The sequence below is a fragment of the Lepidothrix coronata genome, unplaced genomic scaffold (assembly GCF_001604755.1).
Source record: "Lepidothrix coronata isolate B3197 unplaced genomic scaffold, Lepidothrix_coronata-1.0 Scaffold96, whole genome shotgun sequence".
In the NCBI taxonomy this organism is placed as follows: Eukaryota; Metazoa; Chordata; class Aves; order Passeriformes; family Pipridae; genus Lepidothrix; species Lepidothrix coronata.
Genome location: NW_016690276.1, coordinates 1,175,240 through 1,201,105, shown reverse-complemented (window position 1 = coordinate 1,201,105; position 25,866 = coordinate 1,175,240). Strand labels below are relative to the sequence as shown.

The 25,866-nt window shown below is 40.1% G+C and overlaps 1 protein-coding gene across 2 annotated transcripts in view; it reads left to right on the top strand.

The window, feature by feature from the left end:
• The window catches only part of UNC5C (unc-5 netrin receptor C), a 255,164-nt gene that overhangs the window by 169,078 nt on the left and 60,220 nt on the right, over positions 1-25,866 (top strand). For both annotated transcript variants that reach the window (XM_017822256.1, XM_017822255.1), the window contains exons 3-4: positions 9,671-9,814; positions 23,368-23,471. In XM_017822256.1, coding sequence (XP_017677745.1) covers positions 9,671-9,814; positions 23,368-23,471 — 248 coding nt within the window. The remainder of the gene's footprint in view (positions 1-9,670; positions 9,815-23,367; positions 23,472-25,866) is intronic.

Genomic DNA, 25,866 nt, shown 5'->3' with positions numbered 1-25,866 from the left:
CTCTTTCTCCACAGGTTTTGATGGGACGCCTTTCAGAATTCCTCATAACTTCTCATCCCTCTTCATATTTTGATTGTGAGAGCAAAGAGAGAGTCCTTTGTCAGACTCTTCTTTGTCTCTTCTACCCCCTGAATACTGATCTTCAGGCTTTTGCAGCTTCTTCTATTATTTGCTCCCAGGTTTTGATTTCAGAGACGATCTTGGCTGCTTGATTGTAGGTTTTGGCTTCCCAGTGTCATGTATAATGATGTTTCTGTAATGAGTGCTGATGCTGCACCTGGGTCGGTTGCTGTGCCCTCCTCTGAAGAAGAGTAAGAACTGCCAGCCCTGAAGAATAGTGATGCCTAGAAGTGGATCAGGCTTGCTTTGGGGTTTGGTTTTAATGCTTTTGTTTTTCAACTAGGGTGGAAATCGGTATTGGAACACAGAGTGGTGGGTACCTAGAAAAAAATTATAAAAGAAAACAGCAATAGTTACAGGGATACTATTGATAGCATTTACTTACATAATTGAAAAGGTCTATTTTTTAGTCAAAGTCACATGGATCTGCAGAGGAACTTGCTTGCATCCCTGGTGCTTCGCTCTAGCTGACGAGTATCATGAACTGTGCTGCATCCAGAAACATGTACACACCAAATGACTGTGACCACCAGGCTGCCTTTTTGCACGCTTTCCTGCAACAGTTCTTTTGTTTGCTACAAACTAAGAATAACATGATGGTGTTCAGGAGCTGGTGTTTTGACTGCTGCCCTGGCACAGCCCTGAAATCATGCTGGATGGCAGAGCAGACAGTAAATTCCCAGAGCTTCAACTCTGTCTGGAGAAAGTCACTTCAATTGACAGCGCACTGGACAAAGCTGCTTTAAAAGCAGCTGCTCGCCTTTTTCTTCTTTTCCTTTTAGGTTTTTTTTTTTTCAAGATATGTAAATCAGCTGTGAAATGCCATCCCCAGTGTGCAGAAAAACAACAGCAAAAAACGGTGGGGCTCTTAAACTTCTCCCCCAACCTGCCGTTTCTGCATATGGTGGACTAAAAAAATAGGAAAACAACTGCTGAGGAAGGCTCCCGAGTGACCCCTTGTGTCACATTGAGACTGTCCTTGTTCCCACAATAGCTGCACCAGCCATTGAACTGTGTCATTGCATCAAGTTCACAGGAATAAGGCATTTTCAAGTTGTCTCTGCTTCTCAAAACCATGCAGAGTGGATGTGGTACATACATACATGTGCAGATACATATTTTATATATATATATATAACATGTATATGTCAGTAAGTCAGTAGTATAAACACCTTGGTGTATATTTTTATATATAAATTTACACACAAACCCTGCCCCCTCCACTATGCAAAGGAAATGTAAACATGCTGTTCAAAATTCAGATGCTTGTTGTTGGTTTCCCAGATGTTTGAAGTTCAATAGATTTCTTTTTTTTTTTTTTCATAATTTCCTCTGCTGCTTCTTGTGAAGTGCTAAACAACCATTATTTCTTTTTGCACATTGAGATTCATCTGTAGGCTCTAAACTGCCTCAGAAGTGCTTCAATTTTGCATGAGCACTAAGCTGGGGACTGGGAAGCATTACCCACTGCTGAAGGCCCAGATCATTAGAAAGAGCATGTAAATCCTCTGAACCAGAAATAAAAAATGCACAGATTTTCTTTGTGAAGTCTCAACTGCAGCTTTAAGTGACACATGAACCATTGGCACATTTTTTTCCTGGCCCTTGAAAAAAACCAAAACAGTGTCTTTTCTCAGCTGCATGTGCCTCAATCAAAAGAAGGGGAGACTGGGCTTTGACCCAAAAGCTGGAGCTGCTAAGAGCTCATACTCATGCTTTTCTATGTGGATGACCTGTCGTCTTCTCAATTCCTGTAAGCAACACCAGCCAGGCAGGGAATTGCATGGGTATTCCACCCAGGGTTTCTTAGTGTCAGGATGGCTTGGGTCAAAATGCATCGACTTGCATTTGTTTCTGCTCCTAGACCTCAGCCTATGTGATTTCAGAAATTATGATGCCTATGCTTGAATGTAAATTTATGTTTGTAGGGAGGTTTTCTTTGGAGTCCTGCTACCCTGGAGATTATTACTTTTGAACCAGGAAAAAGGAAAAAAGAATGCGGCAACCATAGGCACATGTTGTTACATGTGGAAGATAATAATGCATTTTGGAACAATTTGTACATATTTGCAAAAACTGCTGTCAACCAGAAAATAACCTTCATTAAAAAACAAAGGAGGAAGTGTTTTTCCTTTGTCTCTGAACTGTTTATAAGCAAAGAATAAGCAATCCAATGTTCTATGGTATTAAACAACAATAGTTCAAGGGTGATGTAAAGCAATGAGCTGCCAAGGTTGGCCAGGGAAGAAGACAGTAGAGGGGCTGTTTTACCTCCCCCAAGGGGATAAACCCACAGGACTGTGCTGCCCACCTCCACCATGCTGGTAGGGACCAGGGCACACGGTTTGTTTTCCATCAGCATTCATGAACTCCCTTTTGAAATCTTCCCAGCATCTTACACAACTTAGTCCTTCAGATGTTAACAGGAAAGAACAAAAAAGCCTTGTTTTCACTAAAAAACAAAACCCGAACAGAATGCTTGTTCTTTAATTCCAGTTCAAAGTAAAATCCTTCTGAAGACAGTCCTTTGTAATTTTTGTGTAAGTCAGTCAGTTAAAAAATATTAGGGGAGCTGGGATTTTAGCTTAACTTGGTAACATTAGCTGGTAATTAGATACCATAGGTAAGTGATGCAAACCAGTGCAAACTTGACATTGGTTTTAAGGCAGTTGGACTTTATTAGGCTGTTTCCTTCACCTGTGTTAATTTGAGTTAAGAATGTGTCTGTTTCCTAAAGAGAAAGTTATGAAGAGAGCAAAAATAGCTGAGAGCTTTTAATTTAAATATTTAAGCTAATATTTGTGGGAAATTATTCGTGATCTTCATGCAGTCATTTCATATCTCCAGGAAGCCTCAATTTACAGAAAAGCAGTATTGAGACAAAACCAAGTTCCTGCAGTCACAGTGTGAAAGATTACTGGATGTTAAAGCTGTTTACTCTTTTAAATTCTCTCTGTCTGTGTTTTGTTAAGGTTACAGACACACTATATAGAAAATAAGCTATAGGCAAAGTGTGCAGTTACGCAATAATCTCTGTCCCATTACGGTGCACAGAGTGCATTTTTCTCAGCAAGAACTTAAATATTTGAAACCATTCTTCTTGTGCATAGCCTATTTATTCATTTTTAAACATCAAATTCTATAGCTTAGGTACTCTGATATATTTGAGTGGAATAACTCTCTGACTACAAGGGATCCATCTCTGCAAGAGAGTAAATAAATTTAAATTCTGATATAGCACTGATTTTCTTTTACCTTTGTAAAAAGGTTTTTTACCAAGTAAAATGATCGGACTTCTGCTAGAGAGACAGGTTGTTTATAGCACCAGTGATGAGTAATTAAATAAATCAGACAGGCCATTCTGGACTATCAGTGAGTAAAATGATCATAATTCTTGGCTTTGGTCACTTAAAGTTTACCATTAAAGGTCAAAGGACAAAGGACTGCATAATGAGAAACCAATCTGTTTACCTTTTATGAAATCCGTTTACAGTCATACCACTTTGATGTGTGGTCTTGGCCACTTCAGTGAAGCAAAAAATATGATGCTGTTTTAAGTATTTTTGGGTGCAGCTTTGTATGAAATCTAAGACAGATGAGGACTATGAGAACTGAAAATGCTTTCATCCTTTTTGCCAAATATTATGGAGATAATCCAGCTTCTCCTGAAATGATAGCAAAAATCTGACTTTCTGTTTTGGTATCAGAATTTTTCTTCCACTCTCATCTTGCATTTTAGAAGAATGTATATTTACATCATTCGTATCTGTCCTGACTGAGCAACATTCATAAAGTTCATTCCTTCATGCCCCTCTCCTGCTGCTAATAACTAGAAAAAGGAGCTGTGAGTAAGAAAGCACAGCCTGTTTCAAACTGGCACTGATTTATCTCAAGACTGCACAAGCCACTACAGTTTTCACAACGTCTAAATTGAGGACTTGACTGGGGACAGACCATGGTTTTCTAAGTTACATGCTGTATAATTTGATTCTATAGCGCTGTGTGTTTCATGGACGTGCAGAGGAATCTCCCTGCCCCAGAGCTGTTTTCTGCTGTCTCCCCAAAGCCTCTTCTACGTCATCCGGAAACTCCATCCCTGCCCTCTGTGTCCCCACTGCCCAGTGGGAAGGGAGATTTGGGGTCGCATGCAGTCGGGGGAACTTGTGCCTGTCTAATCTGGAAGGGAACCAACAGCACCGAATACCTGGGAGGTTGCTCTGAGTACTGACTTCAGGAAATGGAACGTGTGAAGGGTTGCAAGTTACCTTTGTGAAAATGGGCTATATTTCCATACTTATTTACAGTGGCTGCAATATACCTGCAATCTATATGCAGGTATTATTCTAATGTCTTTTTCCGGACCAGTAGGTCATGAAGTTCCATCTCCTTGTGAAATGTGTTCTGTGGAGTATGTGACTCGTAATTAATGAGATACCTTTTGGGCACATGAAAGCACAAAAGCACAGAAATTGTTTGAACTTCTTACAGAGAAAATAAACAAATTATCCATGCAGTTTCTTAGAGTCTATAAGTGCGGTTTAGTCTTGCAACTAAATAGTTCCTGTTTACTGTTGTGCCAGTGGGTTCAAACACATGCCAGTATAACACTTTCACCAAAATTGCTCTATCAAAGTCCTGAGGAATATTTTCACACATCCTGGGTATTAATATCAAATGCTGAACAGTTAGGGCAGCCAAGATACATCAAAACAATTTCTTGGCAGAACGATGCCCAGTGAGGTGTAGATATTAACTCTGTGACCTAGACTGACTCCAGGCTGGATAATAACATTTGATTAATTGATAATAATTTTCTGTTTTCTGATGTTTATGGCGATCATTTATTGTCTTGTGCAATCATATATGGTTGTAGAACCTTATGAGACATTTTTGCTTCCCTAGGAAGTAATGAGTCTGATTGGCAAATCTGTTTCTATTAAAATCATTGGGAAATTTGCCAATTACTTCAGTGAGTGCAATATGGAACCCATGAGTTATTATTGCAGTTACCAAATAATCTACCATAATATCTACAATTACATTACATTTGCATACATTAAAAAAAGATAACATTTGTGCCTCTGAAGAGCAGATAATCTACTTCACAGTTTGTATAGCCAGCTACGTTAAGCACTTGGGGACTGTGTGTATGAAGTGCGTCTTTGCTTTGTTGTGTTTCTAGGATACAGCTTACAGTAAAAGACCACCTATGTAAGGCAAGACTCCCTTTTCATGCTTCCTTTTGCTCCACAAGGTGCAGTAATTTTGGTTTTGATATATACTGTCAGCTAGTGCCTCTCCCTGTGCTTATTCAGCTGCACACATCAGCAGTAGACAGATGGAGCAAGGCTCCCTCCGCCCTCTGCCTCTCTCTGCCCATTGATCCCTCATTAACATGCAGATACAGAAATAAGTAAATTTCTGGTTCCTTCCTACTTCTTTTCAGAGCCCAGGTTGTATTAGTCCCAGAGACACATTTATTTTATTGAAATGAAAGATTGAATAAGCTGTGCTACTAAATAGGCAAAAATTTTGACATATGGAGAACCTATTTAATTTGCTGGATTGGGACATATGTGCAGACCAATTATGACAAACATTGTGAGCCTTCTTGTAAACTGTCCTCCATCCTGAACTGGACAGAAAACTATTAGGGCAAAAGTATATCTTTGACTGGTTGTTGTGCATTAGCCCCAGCTGGCAGCTGAGGCACTTGCTCACTCCCCGCAGTGGGATGGGGAGTAGGATTGGACAGGTAAAAGTGAGGGAACTCTTGGGTTGAGGTAAAGGCAGTTTAATAGATAAACCAAAAATTTACAAGCAAGCAAAGAAAAAGAAAGAATTTATTCACCACTTCCCATGGGCAGGCAGGTGTTCCCAGGAAAGCAGGGTTCCATCACACGTAGCAGTGATTTGGGAGGACAAATGCCATTGCTCCAAACATTCCCCACCTTCCTTCTTCTTCTCCCAGCTTTGTATGCTGAGCATGTGATCCTATGGTATGGGATATCCCTTTGGTCAGCTCTTTATGGATTTAGACAAATTAGAAGGAACCTGTTAAGCATTCCAGCTGCCCACATTATTGTTATTTCCCTTCAGCTGTGTTTGTTGTTGCATTGCTTTAAAATAGGAAGATCCTGACTTTGTGTGGGTTGTTCCACTATCTGTGTGATTTTTGTAATTCTGAAAATATGCAGCTCACTTGAGTGTTAAAAAAAAAAAATATGCTGCATATCTTCACCTGCTGTATAGCTTAGCCATATGAGGAACTAGTCTGAAAAATATACTTCTAATAAAGAAGGTAAGGTAGAGGATATACTCTCTGTGAGAAGGTGACATTTTGTTACTTAGCACAGTGGCAAAGTAGAATTGGCCAGTACCAGGCAGGCTATATGCTGCATAAATTATTACTTATCTCTTAATATGTCTTGTCTTAAATATATTTGATCAAAATATAGGGACTCATTTTATAAAGTGAGTCTAATTTTGCTCTCAGAGGTTGTGCACCTATAATCCAACAATTTGATAAGCAGTTGCCTGAATGACAGGTGCAGCATGTCACATTGTCTGGAAATACTGAGACGCGGGTTGTTCAGCTTTTTTTTTTTTTTTTTTCCCATTACTCCAGCCAGTGTTCTTTGATGTAGACACAGAAGCAGGTTCAGCAGCCATAAGATGAAACCAGGGTCTTCCTGCACTTGGTGCCCACGTGAGATAGTTAAGCAATACACTCCTGAATGAAAGCAGACAGAGTATGTCAGCTCCTCTGAAATCTGAGGTATAGCAGCATGTCAGCTGGTAACAAGGCAGTTGCTATCTGAGGAATCTCAGCAAATTGCAGTTTTTGTAATCTGGCCTAGAAAGAGATTTTCTATTAAGGGTGATGTTGAAGTGTGTTAGCAAAAGGGATAAGTTGGTTCAACAAAGGAAATGCATCTCTTTGTGCTTGCCCCAGAGTCTGAAGCTGGGTGCATTTCATCTGGTGAGAAGGTTTCTCCTAAATCAGTGAACTGTTTGTGCAATGAGGTGCCAGTGAGCAGTGGTGGGAAGGAGTGGTGAAAGCAGCTTCGAGTTCTGGCTGTGAATCCTTACATCCCAGATGATCTTGTGGCACCACCAACTGATTTGATATGTTTTGAACGCAAGGAAAAATAGTTTACCTTAGAGATAAAGACAAAATGATATCTTTTGCTTGCAAGCAGAAAGAGGTGGTCTCTTTAGTCATGACACAACTGTTGATTTTACTCAGAGACCAAATTACTTTGAATAATCTGAAACCTGTCAGTACTTCACACCTGTCCCAGAAGACATTAGCTGGAGTAGCATGTTATTTTGAATTAGAAAGCATCTCAGGAAGTCAGAGAGAAAAAGTTCTGCTGGTGCTTTCAGAGGGAGCTACATAATGTGTAGTTTTGTATCATCCACAGACTACCAGAAAACAGCATTTGTATCCTGAATGTTAAGACTATATCATAATCATTATTAACCAGTATGGTCATTATGAGTCTGCTTGTTTAGCCCTTGGGTAACAAAGTTCATGGCTCCATCAAGCTCTGTCATAATCAGCCTTATTATAAAAACATAATATTGTAACCTTCAAAGGCTCCCTGTGCTAGTGCAATAAAAACTGGGAATGAACTGAAGTAATCTTTAGGCTAACAGCAGTTCCACTGGGAAAATATAACAATTTTTATGCGTGTAATGTACATGCTTCCTCTCCACCCTCTTCATGCTCTTTTCACCAGGACAAAAGCTACCCCTCAGACCTCTTTTGGAGCCAAATTAGCTCATCAAAGCAGAACAAGTTTATAACATAGTGTTCACTGCATATCAAATGCCCATGCACTCCTTTGATTTCCATTCTTTGGAGTGCTGTTGCCATATTTTAAGTATTTCATTTCAAGAAGAAGAGCTATTAAGTGTTTCCCCCAAAGTAGCTGATTATTCAATGGCTAAAGATGTCAAGGATAATGAAATAAAAAGGGAGCTGGGCTGTGATAGTCTCTAACAGGAAAATGCATCTCATTAGATGGCATTCCCACCAGAGAAGTCCATGGTATTGCATGCATTAATTCCTTTCTGCCGTTAAGTTGTTAACCAAGCTTGGGATGCAAACAGCATGCAGCCTCAATGACAGTGCACAACTGTGTGCAAACAGTAATTAATCGTTGGCTCCCTGAATGGAGCCTCTGTGAGGCTGGAGGCAAATCAAAGGGCTGGCCTGGTTTCCAGCACTTGAGGAACACGCCATGCAGTACAATTGGGAACATTCACGTTATGAATATCCCCTTGTAAGCCGTGAGGCAGAGAAGGCTGAGGGTAGCTGGCCTCCACAGGCTCAAGTCTGTGCTCAGCAGAAGGACCTGCCCTTTGGTGTTTGGTGATGGGGACAAACTGTGCATACTCTGATCCAAGGATATTTCAGTTGAGTTTCCTGGCAATTCTGGAAGGGAAAAAAAATCAGACCCACTACACAAAACATTTGTATGTGAATTTATATATTCAGAGCTGTTTGCGAGAGTGCGTTTGTGAAATGACAATGGTGTTCTCTACAGGCAGACTTATTAGGAGTTTATTGATACCTTGGCATGGCCAGCAAAGACTGAATATACTGACAAGAGGTGTAAGCACTTTCTCTCACTCTCACCCAGTGTCTTGACTGGAATTAAGAGCCTTTTGACCAGGCAGTGCATTTTGAGGCAGAGAAAGTTGTGTCAGTATGAAACACAGTGGTTGTCATTAGAGGATCAGCACATTTTACCAGCAATCCTTGCAGTGGTGTCTGAGACACCACAAAATTTCCTTGCACTTAGAAGAAGCAAAACAGTTTCCAGAGAGAGAGCACTGTGTGGGAAATGTGGGCAGATGCGGTCTACTTGGAAGGATAGCAAGTGGTTCACTGTTGTTGTGGGTGCAGCTGTGGGTATGGTGCGGGGTTGTGCTGAGATGCATTATGGAGGCCAGGGCCAGGAAGACTGTGAGGCACTGAAATGGGTTTCATTGTGGTATAAAATCCCTTAAAAATATTGCAGTATCTGTAGCATATATGACAGTAGTAGTGCCCATCCTGCAGCTTACAGTAACCACACTGCAGCACATGTGCTCATGATTACAAAGTATCTTTGTATGTATCATGACATTTTCTGCCCTGGTAAAATCCTTTTGCCTGGGCAATTCAGCGTCAGGACTTTTCCCTGTGCTGTGTCTGTCTAGCAAAAGGAGATGAAATACAGAAGGGCTAAGGAAGTCGTATAAATTGAATGACTCTGTGGTTATATGATATTCATATCAAAATAAAACTGATCTGCATTGTCACTTGATGTTAATTGTCCTAGAGACATAGTACAGTTTATATTAGCTGAGGTGCTAATTCACCCACATCTCTTATTATGCAGATAATAACATCTTTATGACGGTGTGTGTTGCTGAGTAGATATTTGTAGAGAGCTGTAAGGTCTCCCAACACCTTTGCAAGCAGACTTCTGTATCTGCACTTTTTTCTTTCTACCTGTAAGCCTAATACTGACCAGTGTTACTTGTGCCCCAACAGGTCTGATTGTCCGAGAGGTGAGCATTGAGATTTCCCGCCAGCAAGTCGAGGAGCTCTTTGGGCCCGAGGATTACTGGTGCCAGTGTGTTGCCTGGAGCTCTGCAGGCACCACCAAGAGCCGGAAAGCCTACGTCCGCATTGCATGTGAGTGTTTTGCTGTCTGTGTTGTGTTGATGAAGCTTAGGTGAGAAGTGGAATCTCTGCTGTTCAAGAGAGATTTTATTTCCAGCCAGTTAGGCTTTGTATTTTCTGCAGTTACAGATGCATGCTAAAATGAAGGCCTTCAGAAATGTTCATAAGAATTTCAGTTTATTCTCTTTGTAAGAACAAAATCTCATTCTTCTCCCCTGTGTGGGGGGAAAGCATCAAAACCAGTATTTCTTGAGTACAGTACTTTTATGTCTCAAGAAAAGTGTCTGAAGCTGAGTAGGAATATTAACAAAGCAAGCTATGAAATGAGGGGATAGCTGTTCTTTTCACAGAACCACAGGATGGCTGAGGCGGTAAGACATCTCTGGAAGTCATGTGATCCAACTCTTGGCTCAAGCAGGGCCACCTAGAGCCAGTTACCCAGGATCATGTCCAGATGGCTTTTGAGTATGTCCAACAAAAGAGACCCCACCACCTCTCTGGGCAATCTATGCTGCTGCTCTGTCACCCTTACAATGAAAAAATATTCCCTGATGTTCAGAATGAACTTACTATGTTTCATCTTGTTCCCATTGCTTCTAATCCCATCACTGGGCACCACTGAAAAGATCCTGACTATGTCCTTGTTGCACCCCCCCATCTGGTGTTTGTACACATAGATGGGATCCCCCGAGCCTTCTCTTCTCCAGACTGCACAGTCCCAGCTTTCTCAGCTTTTTCTTGTAGGAGAGATGCTAGTCATCTTGGAGGCCCTTTGCTGGGCTGTTCCAGTGTGTCTACGTCTCTCTTGTACTGGGGAGCCCAGAACTGGACCCAGCACTCCAGGTTTGACCTCACCAGTACTTAGCAGAGGGGAAGGATCACCTCCCTCAACCTGTTGTCAATACTTTTTCTCTAATGCAGCCCAGGCTACCATTAGCCTTATTTGCCATAAGAGCACATTGTTGACTCACAGTCAACTTAGTGTCCTCCAAAACACGCAGGTTCTTTTCTGTGAAGCTGAAAATATATGTCACTGTAGGCATATAATAAAACTGCTGTTCCTTAACAGAGAAAAAAGTGTGTGTTTAGCATATCATGTGATCAGATTGGTAATATGAGTTTGAAAGTGATTATCTCACCCCTAATATTTCATCATTGTTATTCATGGCTACTAACCTCAGTATTTATTTGGAACCAGTCCCGGCTTAGACCCCAAGAACACAGGGCAACCAGTTCCCTGAAAACAGATCTTCATTTGACTGTACAAATATTTAATGTTCATTAATTTTCAAAGAGATGATTTTCTTTGTATTAGAGTAGTCACATTGGGGACTCCCATTTCTCTTTTACATGATTAAATACTGTTCTGTATAATAGGAACAAAATATATTATCTGGAATTGTCTCTCTTCCACTGTTTTCACCTCAGCAAAAACACTTTTTGTGAGAAAAGGTCATAAGAAGCTGGATTTGCAGCATACTTATATTTCCTGCACTGTGCCTAACAACTTAAAATGGTAGAAGAGAATTCTTCCAGCCAAATAAAGCTTTTCACAGACACATTAAAGGAAGGACTGTCTGTCATTTAAAACTCTCCATTTAGAGCTTAATTCTCCTTTTGTTCTTGAGAAAGTACTACATGGTTAAATCCTTGAAGAGGAGATACCTTCTATGTAAACATCCAGATACAAATCTCAGGAGTTTCCATTTAAATACACATTTTTGAATTCTTTTAGTCCAAGTAACTGACTGGAAATAGAGACATGTACTTTTGAGTACAGGACTACACCTCAGAGAAGAATTCCCTGGGGTTAAGGGGAATTAAAATTATTGTCTTCCTGCAAAAGTAGAAATGCCATTACATGTGTTCATAGTGCTGTCCCATGGCAGGAAACTTTTCAAAACTTTGAGGATTTTCTTTTTTTTTGTACTGAAACAAAAGAGAATTATTTCAGTTTTTTTTTCTTCTAAGCAGTCAGCACTTCAGAGGGGCTTAGCAATGTTTGAACAGGTTTTTTAGATTATGGCTCTTAAATTGACTGTTTTTATTAGATTTTCATGTCCTGCCAGGTAGCCCTTGACAGATGGCCATTAAATTAACACAGTTTGGAAGTATTTTATATATATTTGAGTGTATTTTACTTGATATTTAAGTTACTTTTTTGTGCTGCCAAAACTATGCACCTAATTTCTATAGAACACATAATAATTATGTGAATGCTATTTTATATCAATTGACATTTCTTCCCAGGTGTCCACATTTCTATTGAAGCTGCTCATAGTAGAGAGTTTGTTTATTTTTCTTAGTATATTTTGGAAATAGAGGAAAAATCAGTTCAGTAATTTTTCTAGTCTCGGTGGCTCTTTTTTTTTTTTTTTTTTAGAAAAATCTAATTAAATAAATACTAGGGAGTTTTGTAGACCTGTAACTCAAATGTGACTTTGTATTTTACTGAAGTTTTTTTTTAACCTCTTGTTCCTGAATTTGGGGGTCTTGGACAGCTGTGGCACAGGCAAATCACTTAGGCTCCTTGGGATTAAGGGTTGAAGTATTAGGCCTTCAATCAGCAGATTTTAAACCAGCAGCAAAAGCACATTCACTGCAAAATTGTCCATTTCCAATTACACAGATTTCAATAAATTTCTCAGATGACTGACGACTATTTTTTAGAAAGTCAGACAGATGATGTGGGGAATATGCCTTACTTCATGATGTCATTTGGTCTACAAGATCACCATTTCAAACTCTGGACTCGGGTACACCAATACTCATCTGCATTCACAACTTTGACTTCGTAGGACTGGATCTGTACTGACATTATAATAGCTGTTTCATGATAAACTTTCAACACAGCTGGTGAGTGTTCTGATGGTTACACAATGTGCCATGAGACTGGGATGCAACGTGGGGTCCATGCAGTATTATTAATCTAGCAAAACAAGGATGTCCAAAACTTTAGAGGGGCAGAAGAGTCCATCTCTCCAGATCAGTGTGCAGCTATAGCTGCTTGTTTGTCACCAATGCAGTGTTCCCTTTTAATTGGCACAGAAGTGAACACTGACACCTTTAGGTGAGGGGTAAATGGAGCATGTAAAGTGCTCTGCTTAAGTGGTATTATTTATCTTAATACCTGAACCTGGTGATTTCATCTTGACAGATACAACTGTAGCATAACTAGCCATACTTAGCACATTAAGAAAAGCTTCTCTGCTCCCTCTCCTTGTCTCTCTCCCTCTCCCTATTCATCTCCTTCTCCTCCTCTTTTTATCTTTTCTCTCTTATGCCCTTATGTCTTATTCTGGAATTATTGTGTCCTCTCAAGGGCTGGAGCTACACTCCATTAAAACAAACAAACAAAAAAATAGCATCCAGCATCACTGTTCACTGAGCGTGTAATAGAATTAACTGAAAAGTAATTTGAAAGTGTGAAAAATGTGCATCCTGGAAAAGTGGCTTGTGTTTGTTTAATGCAGGGTCAGGCATGTGTCAGAAAGTACATAACAACCTAGTCAATGAAAGTTCTTGGTGAAAATCAATTGCAACATTGCTCTGACCAAGAGCTTCAGTTATTCAGGAAAGGAGTAATCTATAAATATGGAGTAAAGATGCTGATGGTTTTCAAAGGCTGCCCATGCTAGCACTATAAACAGAAAAAGAGTGAGTCTAAAGACAACATCCCAGCTTCCTTAAGTCTTCAGGGCATTTAGCGGCAAATCACTGTTGCACTCCTGGATCACGAGTATGTTGGGAAATTACTCCCTTCTGTGCAGGCTGTTTCTGATAAGGAACATTTTTCCTGTTTCATGGAATCCGTCTTCCTGGGGTGTTGGTCTCCCCATGAGAGCAGAGGTGAGGATTTCATCCTTTTAGACTAGCAGATTTGTTCAGATTAATTTTCACTTTGCCGTTTTAGATATCTCAGTGCCCAACAAAGTAGGGACACCTAATGTATGTATCCTGGTGAAGCTGGAAAGATATAATAAATTTTCTGAGGTATTGGCCAAGGAAAGTGCTAAAACACATTTCCTATTTATTCACACATTTCTTGCTTATTCTAGGTACATCCTATCAGGAGCACTAGTGAGTCACTAATATGTTTTGATACAGTTTTTCTGCTCAGTTAGAAGATGTTACTGTTTTAGAGGGAGGGAGGAAGGAGGGGGATTGGGCAGCTTTACCTTCAACTGTAAAAAAACCAAGCCAAATATAAAGTTTTAATGTGAATTTTCTGTAACAGGACTGATGTAATTGAGCAGATAAAACCTAACAGGGAAAAATTCCTGTTAAAACAATGAATGAGATCTGAGCCTGTGTATCCAAAAGTAGAGCTAAACCCACTGGAAGATACATCTGATAAAGACTAAACAATAGCTGCAGGATTTGACCTAATTTTTAGATCAGATAATAAAGGGGTGGCTCAGATAAATTGCTTTGAGCCCATGTGCATAGAGCAACCTTACTTTTCGTTTGCACCACTTCAGTGTTGCTGTAGCCTCACTGACTTCATGATGTTAACCCATGCTGTCCTTGAGAAAATATGGTAAGAATATAAGCCCTAAATCTGCTGTTAGGTTTTGGATTTGTTGAACACCCATGAGAAAATAGAAGCTTTTTCTGTAATTTCTATTACTCAGTCTTTTTTTTGTGTAATGAATGTGAATAGTTTTTTCTTTTCCTTTATTTATTATCTTAAAATCAGAATTTCATGAATAAAAAAAGTTTTAAAAAGCCCTAATGTAGTAAGGAACTGTGCTACAGTTAATCTTTTTTGTAATTTTGTACTAGTTTCCTATGTACTTATCTAAAAGCCTTTATTCCCCCAGACAATTTTTCAAAGGAATGTAGTTAAAATATGCATGTCAGATGCTGTATACCGATAAGATAAATGCAGTATAGAAAAGTAGATTGGTTCATCTGGTGGTTTATCTCCACTTACAAGGGGTATGCAGTTATACAAAGAAACAGATATGAAAAAAAAAAAATCACAGATTCTTTCCTGACACTTGTTATCTCAGCTTTTAGTTCTGGGTCCCATGCTCCATGTTACATTGATGCAGTGCCTTTCTTCCCTCTCTTCACACACCTAATCCAAGCAACTCTGGGAGGACTTGTTCTGTAGCCACCAAAGCATTAGAGCCTCTTGCAATAGATACAAAGTTGGGTGGATGTCGAGATAAGGAGAGGGAGCTAGGAAGGACAACACTTGAAAATTTTAATAGGAAGGCAGGCCCAGGATATCCAGTATTAAAAAATATGCTAAAAATGTGGTTTGTGTACTTTGATAAGTGTGTATGAGAATTAACCTAGATAGGACCCTAATTCCTTCCTTGTGTATCATTTAAGTTGCAACTAATCAATATCTGCTGCTTGTAGTTTAATAAAAGGGATAACTGAGGCATGTGGTCTTAAGCTAAGATTAATAAAGAACAGCAGATTACAGAAAGGGCAGCAGAGAAGTTGACTGCACATTTAGCATACTTGATCCTACCACTCTGTTTTTGCTCCTGACAGGTATGTTTCTGTACCACTTTCCAAGTTAACAGGAGTGACCATTCCCAAATTTAAGGATGCAGTTGCAACAGTAATAAATATAAATTACATTGCATTTTATTAAAGAGCCAAGACTCTATAAATTAGGGTGGGCTTGATATAACTGTTAGCATTGCTTAAAAAACAAAAGGAAACCCCTTTACTGAATTTATGTAAATTTAGTCCCTCTGTAGGAGCCTTACCTACCTACACTGTCATGCCTAAGAAATTATCATCTTTCAGTAGAGTCTGCTTAGTGCCTAACCGTGATACATAGATCCAGCTAGGAAGTTAACAAAATTTTGTGTATATTTTGGTAGTGACCAGACAGCTGTGTGCGCTAGGTTAGTGTATCAGAAGAGCAACAACAACAAAATACCATATGTATATAAATAGTTTTCTTTTTTAGTGTTTCAGTGTCTTGTAAATTCAATTCTATGAATTGAATTGCAATGTACTCCTGATGTTTCTAATATCTCTCTTTAGTACCTTTAGTATATCTGTCAGGTAAAAAGGCACCCGTTGAGATTAGGTCATTTGAACATTACATCTAGATTTATTTGAAAAAAACCAAACTTTGGATTCCATCTTTAATCACCAAATAAATTAATGAATAGAATTAGGTTTACAAGTTAGTTTTTAGGTTAAGCTTACAAAGAAATATCGAGTTATGAAGTAAAAATTTAAGAGGAAGAGAATAGTGCAACTGATGTACACTTGGGAACCCATCTGCTTAGTGAATGCTTGATAAAGTTTGCTTGCTTGTATTTTTTGAAATTGTATCAATACCAAATGTGTTGAATGGGTCATCCTTCATTACAAGCACAGCCCACGGGGAACCTGCATTGCAAAAGAGTGTTTAGTCTTAGGACTACCTGGCTGAACTAGGTTAGAGCTAAAGAGGGGAGGGGAAAAAAATGGGTTTTTCTGCAGATACCTAGGCAATGAGTCTGCAGAGAGTCATCAGGGTGTAATGTTATCCCCAGCTGGCTGAAGATGCTGTTGTTAGAATGAGGGGCTGGCCAGTCTACACCCCTTGTTTGCTTAGGCTGAAAACACATACAAAATAAAAGAGGAGAGAAGGTCCCGGGCTCTTGTAGAGTGTCTTGCAGATTGTAGCCTGACAAGCAAAGGGTGTTCCTCACCTCATTCTGTAACTCAGGTCAGTGGATATAGTAGGCTGCCTCCCAGAAACATGTTGCGCACTTCCGAGAAGCTGCTTCAGTCTTCATCAGCTGCTCAGCTGTGAAAACTCACACTGCTTCTTGGCTGTGTGGGGTGTCAGCCTGATTTATTACTGTGACACCAGAGAGCTACAGACAAGGTTATCCCAAGTGACCAGCTGCCAGGCATCTTTGGAAAGGTGGAAGTTCCACCATACCTGATGTTCCTCTCCAAGGCTGGGAATGTGGCTAGGAAAGCCTTATGGCGCTGCGACATTTGTCTTTAAGACTGTCCAGATATGAAACAGCCCCTCAAGAGAAGGAAAGAGTGGCACAGAGTTGTGTATTGAGCTTTAAGATGGAGTTTTGAGGTGTTGATTTATTTCCTCAATCCTCAGCTCCTCAGCTCCAGCTACTGGCTTGGGCCAGCTGAGAGCACAGGTCTGTCCAACCACAGTGTCATTCCATGAGCAGTGGTGTACTGAAGGAGGGCAGGAGGCTTTGATCAACACCCAGTGTGTGACTGATACAGCAGGGGACCCTGCAGGGTGAGACACCACACTTAGGAAAGCAATTGATAGAGGTTCAGAGGGATCCTCTGGGTTACAGACTGATGACACTCCTGTGACTGTCTCAGTGGAAATCTGGTTTGATCTAATTAATAGCAGAGAGCTGAAACCACAGAAGAACAAAATGAAAAAAAAGGGTTTTGTACCTAACCTTTCCATTACTTACCCACCAGTGTGATTGATCCCTGTGCAAAGGTCATAGACTCAGCTGTGAACAGAAAAGAGAGGCCAAAGTATGCCTGGTTTCTAACATTTAGATTTGCAATTCAGTCTGTAATGCCTTTTTTTCTTTTTTTTAGAAAAAAAAATAAAAAAAGAGAAGGTGTCTCTTAACTCTATCCACATTCTGGAAGGTGATGGAAGAGGAATGGAATAGACCAGTTCTACATTATTAGTCATGTTTCTCAAACTCAGCATCAGTCATCCAAGTTTGGGAATAAATGCAGTGAGATATGTTTTCAGAAGCACAGATCCTCTTTCATTTTGTAGAACATTAGTTCTACATTTTACCATTCTTTTTCTGCAATTATTTTTCTGTTTGGATGTTCTTATTAGGCTGAGTAAAATTAAAACCATATTGAACCTTGCCTGTTAAGAACACTCTCAAGGGTAAGAAGTAGACTTGAAGTGGAGAGCTTGGCTACATATTGATCCTCTAATAACTAAATTTTAGCTAAAATTATACCGAGCCATATTCTTTTTTCTGTAGTGTTTTAATTGCATTTTTTTGCTTATTACATGTTTGAGTTTATATGGATGGCTATATATACTTACCCATATAAAGCATACTTCTTGTGAAGGTCTTCTCACATTCTTAAACCCTTATTTCTCTGAAAGCACACACTAAACATATTTCTCTCAATGAACATAGTTAATATGACAGTTGTATAGAAAATAATGTGTTTATTTCCTTATTTGCTCTTAAAGCTTGCTAATTTTTTAGATTACTTGTTACAGAAGGAAAGTTGACGTTGGAGTTCCTAGAAGGAGCAGAGACCCTTAAAGGTCTACCAAGGGCAGAAATTCATCTTTTCCTGACAGTAATGCTGTATTATTCTGTTCATCTGGTTTGCATCTAATTCCTGGCTGAGAAATGTCCATTTTTCATGCTCATTCATTACTCACCCTTACATTAGCACTGTGCTGAACTGTCTGGTCTGCCTCTTAGCACATTTCTCAGAAATTATAAAAGATGTCCTTATAGTTTTATCCACCCACCTATCACAGTAAAACCCAGAAAAACAAAGAGATTTAAAAAAAATAATAGGGTCATTCTTTGCACTTTTTTAGAAGTTGACAGGTAGAAAAGGAAGTGGGGAAATGACATGACTTCCTGTATAAGCTATTACCTTTAGCAGACAAAAATGCAACTTCTGACGCTTTTGTAAGATGAAAATGCATTAAACAAAATTAAGTCATTTAGCAGTGCATCAAAATGTAGATCTAATGCCCTTTTGCCCAAAAAGCATAGCAATTCAGGAGTAAAGCTAACAATATGATGTACACTGAGATTCTTATTTCCCGTTACTTTATTTCAGTTTTATACTTGTGAAAACTCTCTCATTTCAATGCAGCTCTGAATGTAGCCATATGTCCTTACCAGAGAAGATTGTGAAGGAGTATTTCAGAAGTCTTGAAGGAAAGTCTGTTCTTAAGTATGCTGTAAACGTGCTGCGATACATGCCACAGGAGCCCCCTCTGAATTTGCTAGGACTATGCATTAGTAAGGAAAATAGAGTTTGACTCAAGGTGGCAGACCAGAATTTTAATTATTCTCCTTGGTTTCTTTTTAGGAAGATAGTCTTGAAGGGAAGTTAGAGGTGGGGCTTATGTGCTTGATGGGGGTGCAGCCTGTTACCTGGGCCAGGCAGTGAAATCCCTACCTGCAGCTTAGTGAGATATGTGAGAGAGCTGGTGAGAGAGACAAGATGGACCCTTCGGCATCACTGAAGGCACACTCCACTCTGGAGAGATGAGCTCTGGCAGCAATGTTACCTGTATAAGTGGAGGAAGAGTATTGCTAACACAGACAATACAGGATTATTCTACATTACCAAAATAATAATGGAAATGAAATGCAACTGCCTTTCTCTCGTGTCTTCCTCTATTAAAGGTGAGGGTGGAGAAGGTGCTCTCTTGGTGTCTCAGCAACAGGACTGCTGCCAACCTGAGGCTTTAATAATGCACATTGTCTCTTCATAGACAGAGGGGTCCTGATCCAGAATGGATCAAATGTTTCATTGATTTGCTTTTTCAGGCATATTATCTGAAGATTGTTAAATTATTTTTTTTAAACTGGGATGTATTCTATTAGTCTCTTAATGTTCTCTGGGAAAAATGTATCCCTTCTGTCCTTGCTCACAAAGAGTTGTAACATATATGACACTTTGGATCTTTCCCAAGCAGAGCATTTTCGATAACATTTTTCACTTTCTCAAATTCCCTTAGTACATTAGCAAGCTCACCCAGTCCCGACTGACAGTGTGAGATTTCCCTGATGACTATAATTGTTACATGGCAAAGGAAACTGAGGATTGAAGAAATAGAAGGATATTGTTATCAACAATGAAATTATAGCAAGGGCCATAGAAAAAACCCAGTCATTTCAGAATCCAGTGCTGTCCCAGCGTGTGGTTTCATGATAGTTACAGCAGGTGATGAAGATGTTTGTCCAGGCCCTCTGCTTCTTTATCACTTAAAACCCCATCTTGTTAAGTTGTGCATGTCACAACCAGCCAGCCTTATGCTTGCTTAGGTCAAACCTGCCCTGCACTGCTGCCATCTGTAGCTATTTGTAGGTGACATGGCTGCAGTGAGAAGTGGTGGGATGAAGTTGTGAACACGTGGGAGGGAGCCAACAGAATATCATATAAGAGCTCTCAGTCTTGTAAGTAAACAATTATGCACCTTTCCCCCCCCCCCCAAATTAGTATAATTTACTCAGTAGTATCTAATGGCTCCTTTGAGAACGTTTCTGCCTCTTATGTCAAGGCCTCTACTTAGTGTATTTTTAGTTCATGGATCACTGACCCACTTGAATCCAATGGCATCATTAAAGCAACCTCACACAGCAAGGCACCATGTGTGGGGGCAGCCAGGAGACCCAGGGTCCCACAGAGTTCATCTCACCTGTGGCAGCCCCGCTGCAACTATTCCAGCTATTCCCACTGCAGAAATTACAGCTGTTAATAATAAGGAGGTTAAAGTGTTGTTTTTTTTTTACTGTTATTACACATTTCTAGGTTAATGCTATTTACTTTTGTATACACTAAAATTTGGAGGTTTTTTTAAAGGCAAGTGCTTTATGGGAGGTGTGGTTTTTGTGCATGTGAGGCAATGTAGAACATAAGAGTTCTATTAAATGTTTCAGGAAGATTGGCAGAACAGTAAATCAGCATGTCTGGGAAAAAAATCAGATTATTATCTACTGAATCTACCTCTACTGTCTTCATCCCTCCATATCTGAACACCTGAAAGCTATTATTGATATACTGTTTATTACTGTGCTTATATGCTTCTATTACTGTGATGGTAATTTTCCCATTTGCCCTCAGCCATGATATTAGAGCACAGTAATTGTCTGCAGTGTGCACGTGTGTGTACCTGCTAAAATGCACTGAGGTGTACCAGATGTGAAAGTAATTCTTTTCTTTTGAAAATACCTGTGGAACTAGCAGTAATATGATCATATGGGTACTGCTAGCTACACAACCCCAGCTGTTTGCTAACTTAAAGCAAATTGCATTAACCTGACATTATGTGTGCCCAGGATACTTATCAAGCCCACAGGAAGGGCCAAAGGAATAATGTAACTTCCCAAGAAACCTGCCAGTTCCTGAAAGAGCTTCTCATTTCCATGTTTGAAGTGTGGAAGTACATCACTACAAACTCAGTGTTTTTTGAATGACTCTACCCACAGGGCACCTGAAGGATTTGGGTTTACTCAAATTGAGCCATACAACCCAAATTTTCCCTGAGTAGCCTGTCAGAGAGAGTGGGATGAAGCTGGAGGGCTGATGATGCTGGATCTGGCAATGTATTGGGAGCGATGTACAGAAATCTGACCTAATCTGGCCAGTTGTCTTGCTGTGGTTGCTCTCACATGAACGAGCCTCATTCGTCTGGAATAACTCCAGTGTGACAAAGATGCTGACAGGCACAGTCTGGTGAAACTTGGCATGTCATCCTAAGAAACATTTGCATCTGTACTTTTACTCCTCCTCTTTGCCGTAAATTATCCAGTGTTGTAGGGTAAAGCCCCCTTCAGCAACAACTGAGGTTAAAATGGTGGATTTTGTGGTGAGGTAGCTGTGACATTGGCACGTGCTTCCTTTTCACAGAGAGTAACTCCAAAACAAACAGAGAGCTGGAGACAGTAATTTCTTGTATTGCCACAGCGGGATCTACCAAAGCTTATCTTTCAGTGCCTTTAGCTGTGGCCATAAATCTTGTCCTATCAGAGGGCCTCTCAGTATCCCTACCCTCTGTGCTAGAGGGATTAGGAATGTCAATGGTGGGAAAGCAGTAAAGTGTGGGGTTGCTTCTCTCATGTCTGTGCTGCAGGGGAAGATGCCTCAGTTTCACTTGTGAAATGCTCGGGTTTAAAGATGTTAGAAGTTTACTACTATATCAGCTTAAGTTAAAATGATCATCTCCATCTGTGACAGAGCTTTTCCATGGTACAATTAGATTGACATTTAATTCCAGATAGTTGAATAACCACATTTTCCCAATACAGGCTAAGTGTAGATATGCTACCCAGAGGTGAGTTTCAGAGGAGCTGATTTTGGTAGCAACCACTCCATCTCCTTTTCTGTCTGTACATTTCCCTGCCCTGGGTTTTGCGTTTTGGTAGTGCTGATGCAGTTCCTTGTGGGGTCAGTTCTAAATTAGATCTTGGAGGTAATCTAGATGAAAAATAACTCTTTGGATGGTTTATTTGTTAACCGGTTCAATTCAGTGATCTGTTTTCCAGAGCAGTCACAGGTTATGGCTTCAAAATATGAAATATTTGGCTTTTAAATTGTTCCCGTATGACTATGACTTGTTTCCAATATGACACAAGTATTTGTGCAGCCTCACTGTGAGCTGATGTAAGAAACTGGTCTGACTTCAGAACAAAAAGTAAAATAAAAATAACTGGTTTGCAAAGTTTTTGAAGTCGGGCCAGCTCTCTGATGTGACTTTGAACATGGCCTCATGTCCGTTTGCAGCAGAAACGAAGAGCAGAGAGAAATATCCCCAGTAGCTACTGGGGCTGAATGCTCAGTTCTCCAAAGTCCTGTCCTCCCTGGCACAGTACAGAGCATGGCAGTGCGTGGCAGAAACACGGAGACAGTGGTAATGAGGGAACTTCTGAAGTCCATTTTACCACCTGTGCGAAGATATTACAGAAGAGTACGAGAAAGCCAGAGTTCAGAGCTTTCCAGTATAATGAACTGGTCCAATCTCTGGAGAAATGCACCCTACTGCATTTCTATGGTGCTGTGGAGGGCTCCAAGCATGGTTCAGCTCCACATTAGAAAGAAATTCTTTACAGAGAGGGTAATCAGCCATTGGAATGGGCTGCCCAGGGAAGTGGTGGATTCTCCATCCCTGGAGGTTTTTAAGATGAAGCTGGACGTGGCACTTAGTGCCATGGTCTAGCAACTGTGGTGGTAGTGGATCAAGGATTGGACTTGATGATCTCAGAGGTCCTTTCCAACCCGTCTGATTCTATGATTCTATGATTGCTATTTTTTTATTGTAATTAATATGATTGTTGTTATTATTACATTAATAATAAGAATAATAACTTAGTGCTACAAGGATAATGATAAGGTGTAGACAAATTAGCTAAAGCTGTAAAGTTAAAGCTTATAAACTAATAGTACATTAGATCACAGCATGAGCATTTTCATCTATGAATTTAAGGCAACTCAACTTATATGCTTTAGTTTTACAGATTTATTTAATTTTCCATAACTTTCTTTAGTACTTCACTGGTGTAGTTTACCAAACATAAATTTTCTGAAGAAGGGATTTGTTGCACTTTTTGTTCTATGTCACCTTCCACAGTGAAGCCTTGGATCCTCACTGGATTCATATGCTGTACCATAATATAAATAATAAATCCACTATGAAATCTTTGCTTAATGTTGGAATGAAGCAAAAACATGACTCACCCTTTTTTAAGTGCTTTACTTTCCAGGGAGCAGAACTGCTGTTTTCATTGTCTCTTGCGTTCATTCAGTATGGCAATCAAATGTAATTTAAATTACCAGCTATTAGTACTATCAATACTTTTTTCTTTCTCTCTCCCCAGATCTCCGGAAAACTTTTGAGCAGGAGCCATTGGGGAAAGAAGTGTCCCTGGAGCAAGAGGTCCTGCTCCAATGCCGTCCCCCTGAAGGCATCCCAGTAGCTGAGGTGAGCAGCAACAGCAGTGTCCTGGCACTTGCACATCCTAACTAAGGCCTGATCAGTGGCTAACGTACAGTGACAGAGCATGGCATGATGAATAGGTGGTAATGGAGAGCTGAGTGACTGCTGCCTACAGACAAGATTGACTGGGAACTGATTAATGGCTTTGGGTTATGGTACCTTGCTGGGCAGAGCTGCAGGGAGTTTGGTTTCAGTTTTTTTCTTCCCCTTGAAAAATCACAATTATATCTGGCATCTCCATGGTCCAATACAGGCTCCCACGTGAAGCAGCATGAAGTTTGGGCAAGTAGGAGATGTGTCTGCCTAATAATCCATCTTCAGGAACTTATCTGGTCTTCCTACTGGCATTTAAGTAAACTCAGAGTGGGTAGCCTGCCCTCCACTGCAGGAGGCAGCCAGCCTTTCAGCAAAATCTGTGCCTGAGGACAGCAGCGAGCGTCCCCTTGAACAGCAGCTTCTCTAAGTGCGGTGGTGGCTCCAGCTTCAGACTCACAGCTCACAGAAAGGGGATTTCTGAGTCACAGGGGGGCCTCTGAAATCCTGAATCCGCTGCGGCTGTTAAGAGAAAAATTGATTGCTAATGACGGTAATTCCCCTATCTGAATTCTCTTCGGTTTTCCTCTACCATGCACATAAGAAACTGTTGCCAATTTGCATTAGGATAAGTCAGACTGTCATGGCTAAGTAGTAAAGTGGTTGTCATGCAGCACTGATGGCTGATTTCTCAGGAGATGAAGCTTAAACTGTTACCTCCCCATCTAACCCAAGTTTAGATTTAATTGGAATTGCAGACACATGTCCACAAACATCAGAAAGAATAATTAGAAAATTTTTCCCATTTTCTTGTTCTCTAGGCTGTTTTCTTTCCCCTTTAAGACCTTCAAAACTGTAAGGAGTGTTTAGGTCTGCCAAGCTGGCTTACTGACAACTGTAGTATTAATCAGTTGGGTTTCCTCAGGAACTTAGCAGCAGGGTTTTATTTTCCTTTCTGATGCTTCTTTGCATCAAATCAACTTGTTGTTGTGCCATGACAGTTGTTTCTGCAATGGGATTTGTTGTTCAGGCAGGGCAGGGTTGTACTGGGGAACTTCATTACTTTTGCTAGAAAGAGAGATTAATGATGACGGATAGTTTGTTTTTATGCAGTATTACAAGCGCCTCTGAAATTTCAGCAGCCAGTCCAGTTGTTCCCTCGGAAGGGTCTGTTATACCCAGTCGTGTGGCTGGGACCCAAACAGCACAATTTTACATGGTTCATAGAAAGTGATCTCTGAAAAAATCCTCTGTGAGCTGCTATCATAACAGTTGTGCTTTTTCTTGCCTCCCAGTACCCTGCTCACTCTGTCAATAGCTCTTCATGATGGTACATTGACTGGCTCTGAATCTTATTTGTACCATGGTCAGGGCAGACACCAATTAACACTTGGCAGACTCAGAAATCGTACTCCCCCCATCTGACATTCAAAAGAACTGTTCTCAGTGTTGGGTTTTTTTCCTCTTCTGACTTTTGAAGTCAGAAGGAGATCAAACACCCAGATTGGACAGCCGCCTAATACAGCCTCTTTGTAGATTCTTTCCAACACTATTAAAAGAACAAAGACCTGAACACTAATGAATATGAATACCTTAATGTGACACTTTATTACAGCCACTTGCTGAAGCTGGTAAGATAAATTTAGAAAAGCAGAAAGATGAAAGATAACTTGGTAGTTTGGAGGATTACATGATTATTTTAATTTAAAGATGAATGAGTTCTTTGTTTAAGACTTCATTTATTTGTTTGGAGAAGTTTCTGATATGATGGTACAGGTAACTATAAAAAAGGACTTCGGAGAAGGCAAGCAGAAGTCTGAGGCTATTTTCCATCTTGTTGAAAGACTGCTTTGATTCCAAGTAAAGTAGGTTAATGCAGCTGTGATCAGCTTTTCCAAATGCTTTGGTGACCACGTGCGTCAGACTCTTCACACTCTGGGCACTGTGTTTTGGTTTAGGGTTTTTTTTCACTTACTGGCTTCTGAAGTAGTCACTGGATTTAACACCAAAACAGACGAAGAAAAGCTTACACTGTGAAACTGTACAAAATAGATCTTCAGTGTAATGCAGTGCAGTGCTGGAGTTCAAAGTACCTGCATCTTTCCCTTGCTTTTTCTCTTTTATTCAGTTCTCCCCCTTCATTGTGGATTGCCTTTTTTTTTTTTTTTTTTTGGGATTTTTTTCCCTGCTATTTCAAAGTGGTGGGAACAAGCATGGTCAGGGATAAATTCTGTGCTCTTTTCAGTATCTGGGGAATTCAGTCTTATAATTCCCAGCATATTTAATTAACCATGTCAAGCTCTTATGGATCAATGCTAGAGCAGATCATACTGTTACTGCAAAACTG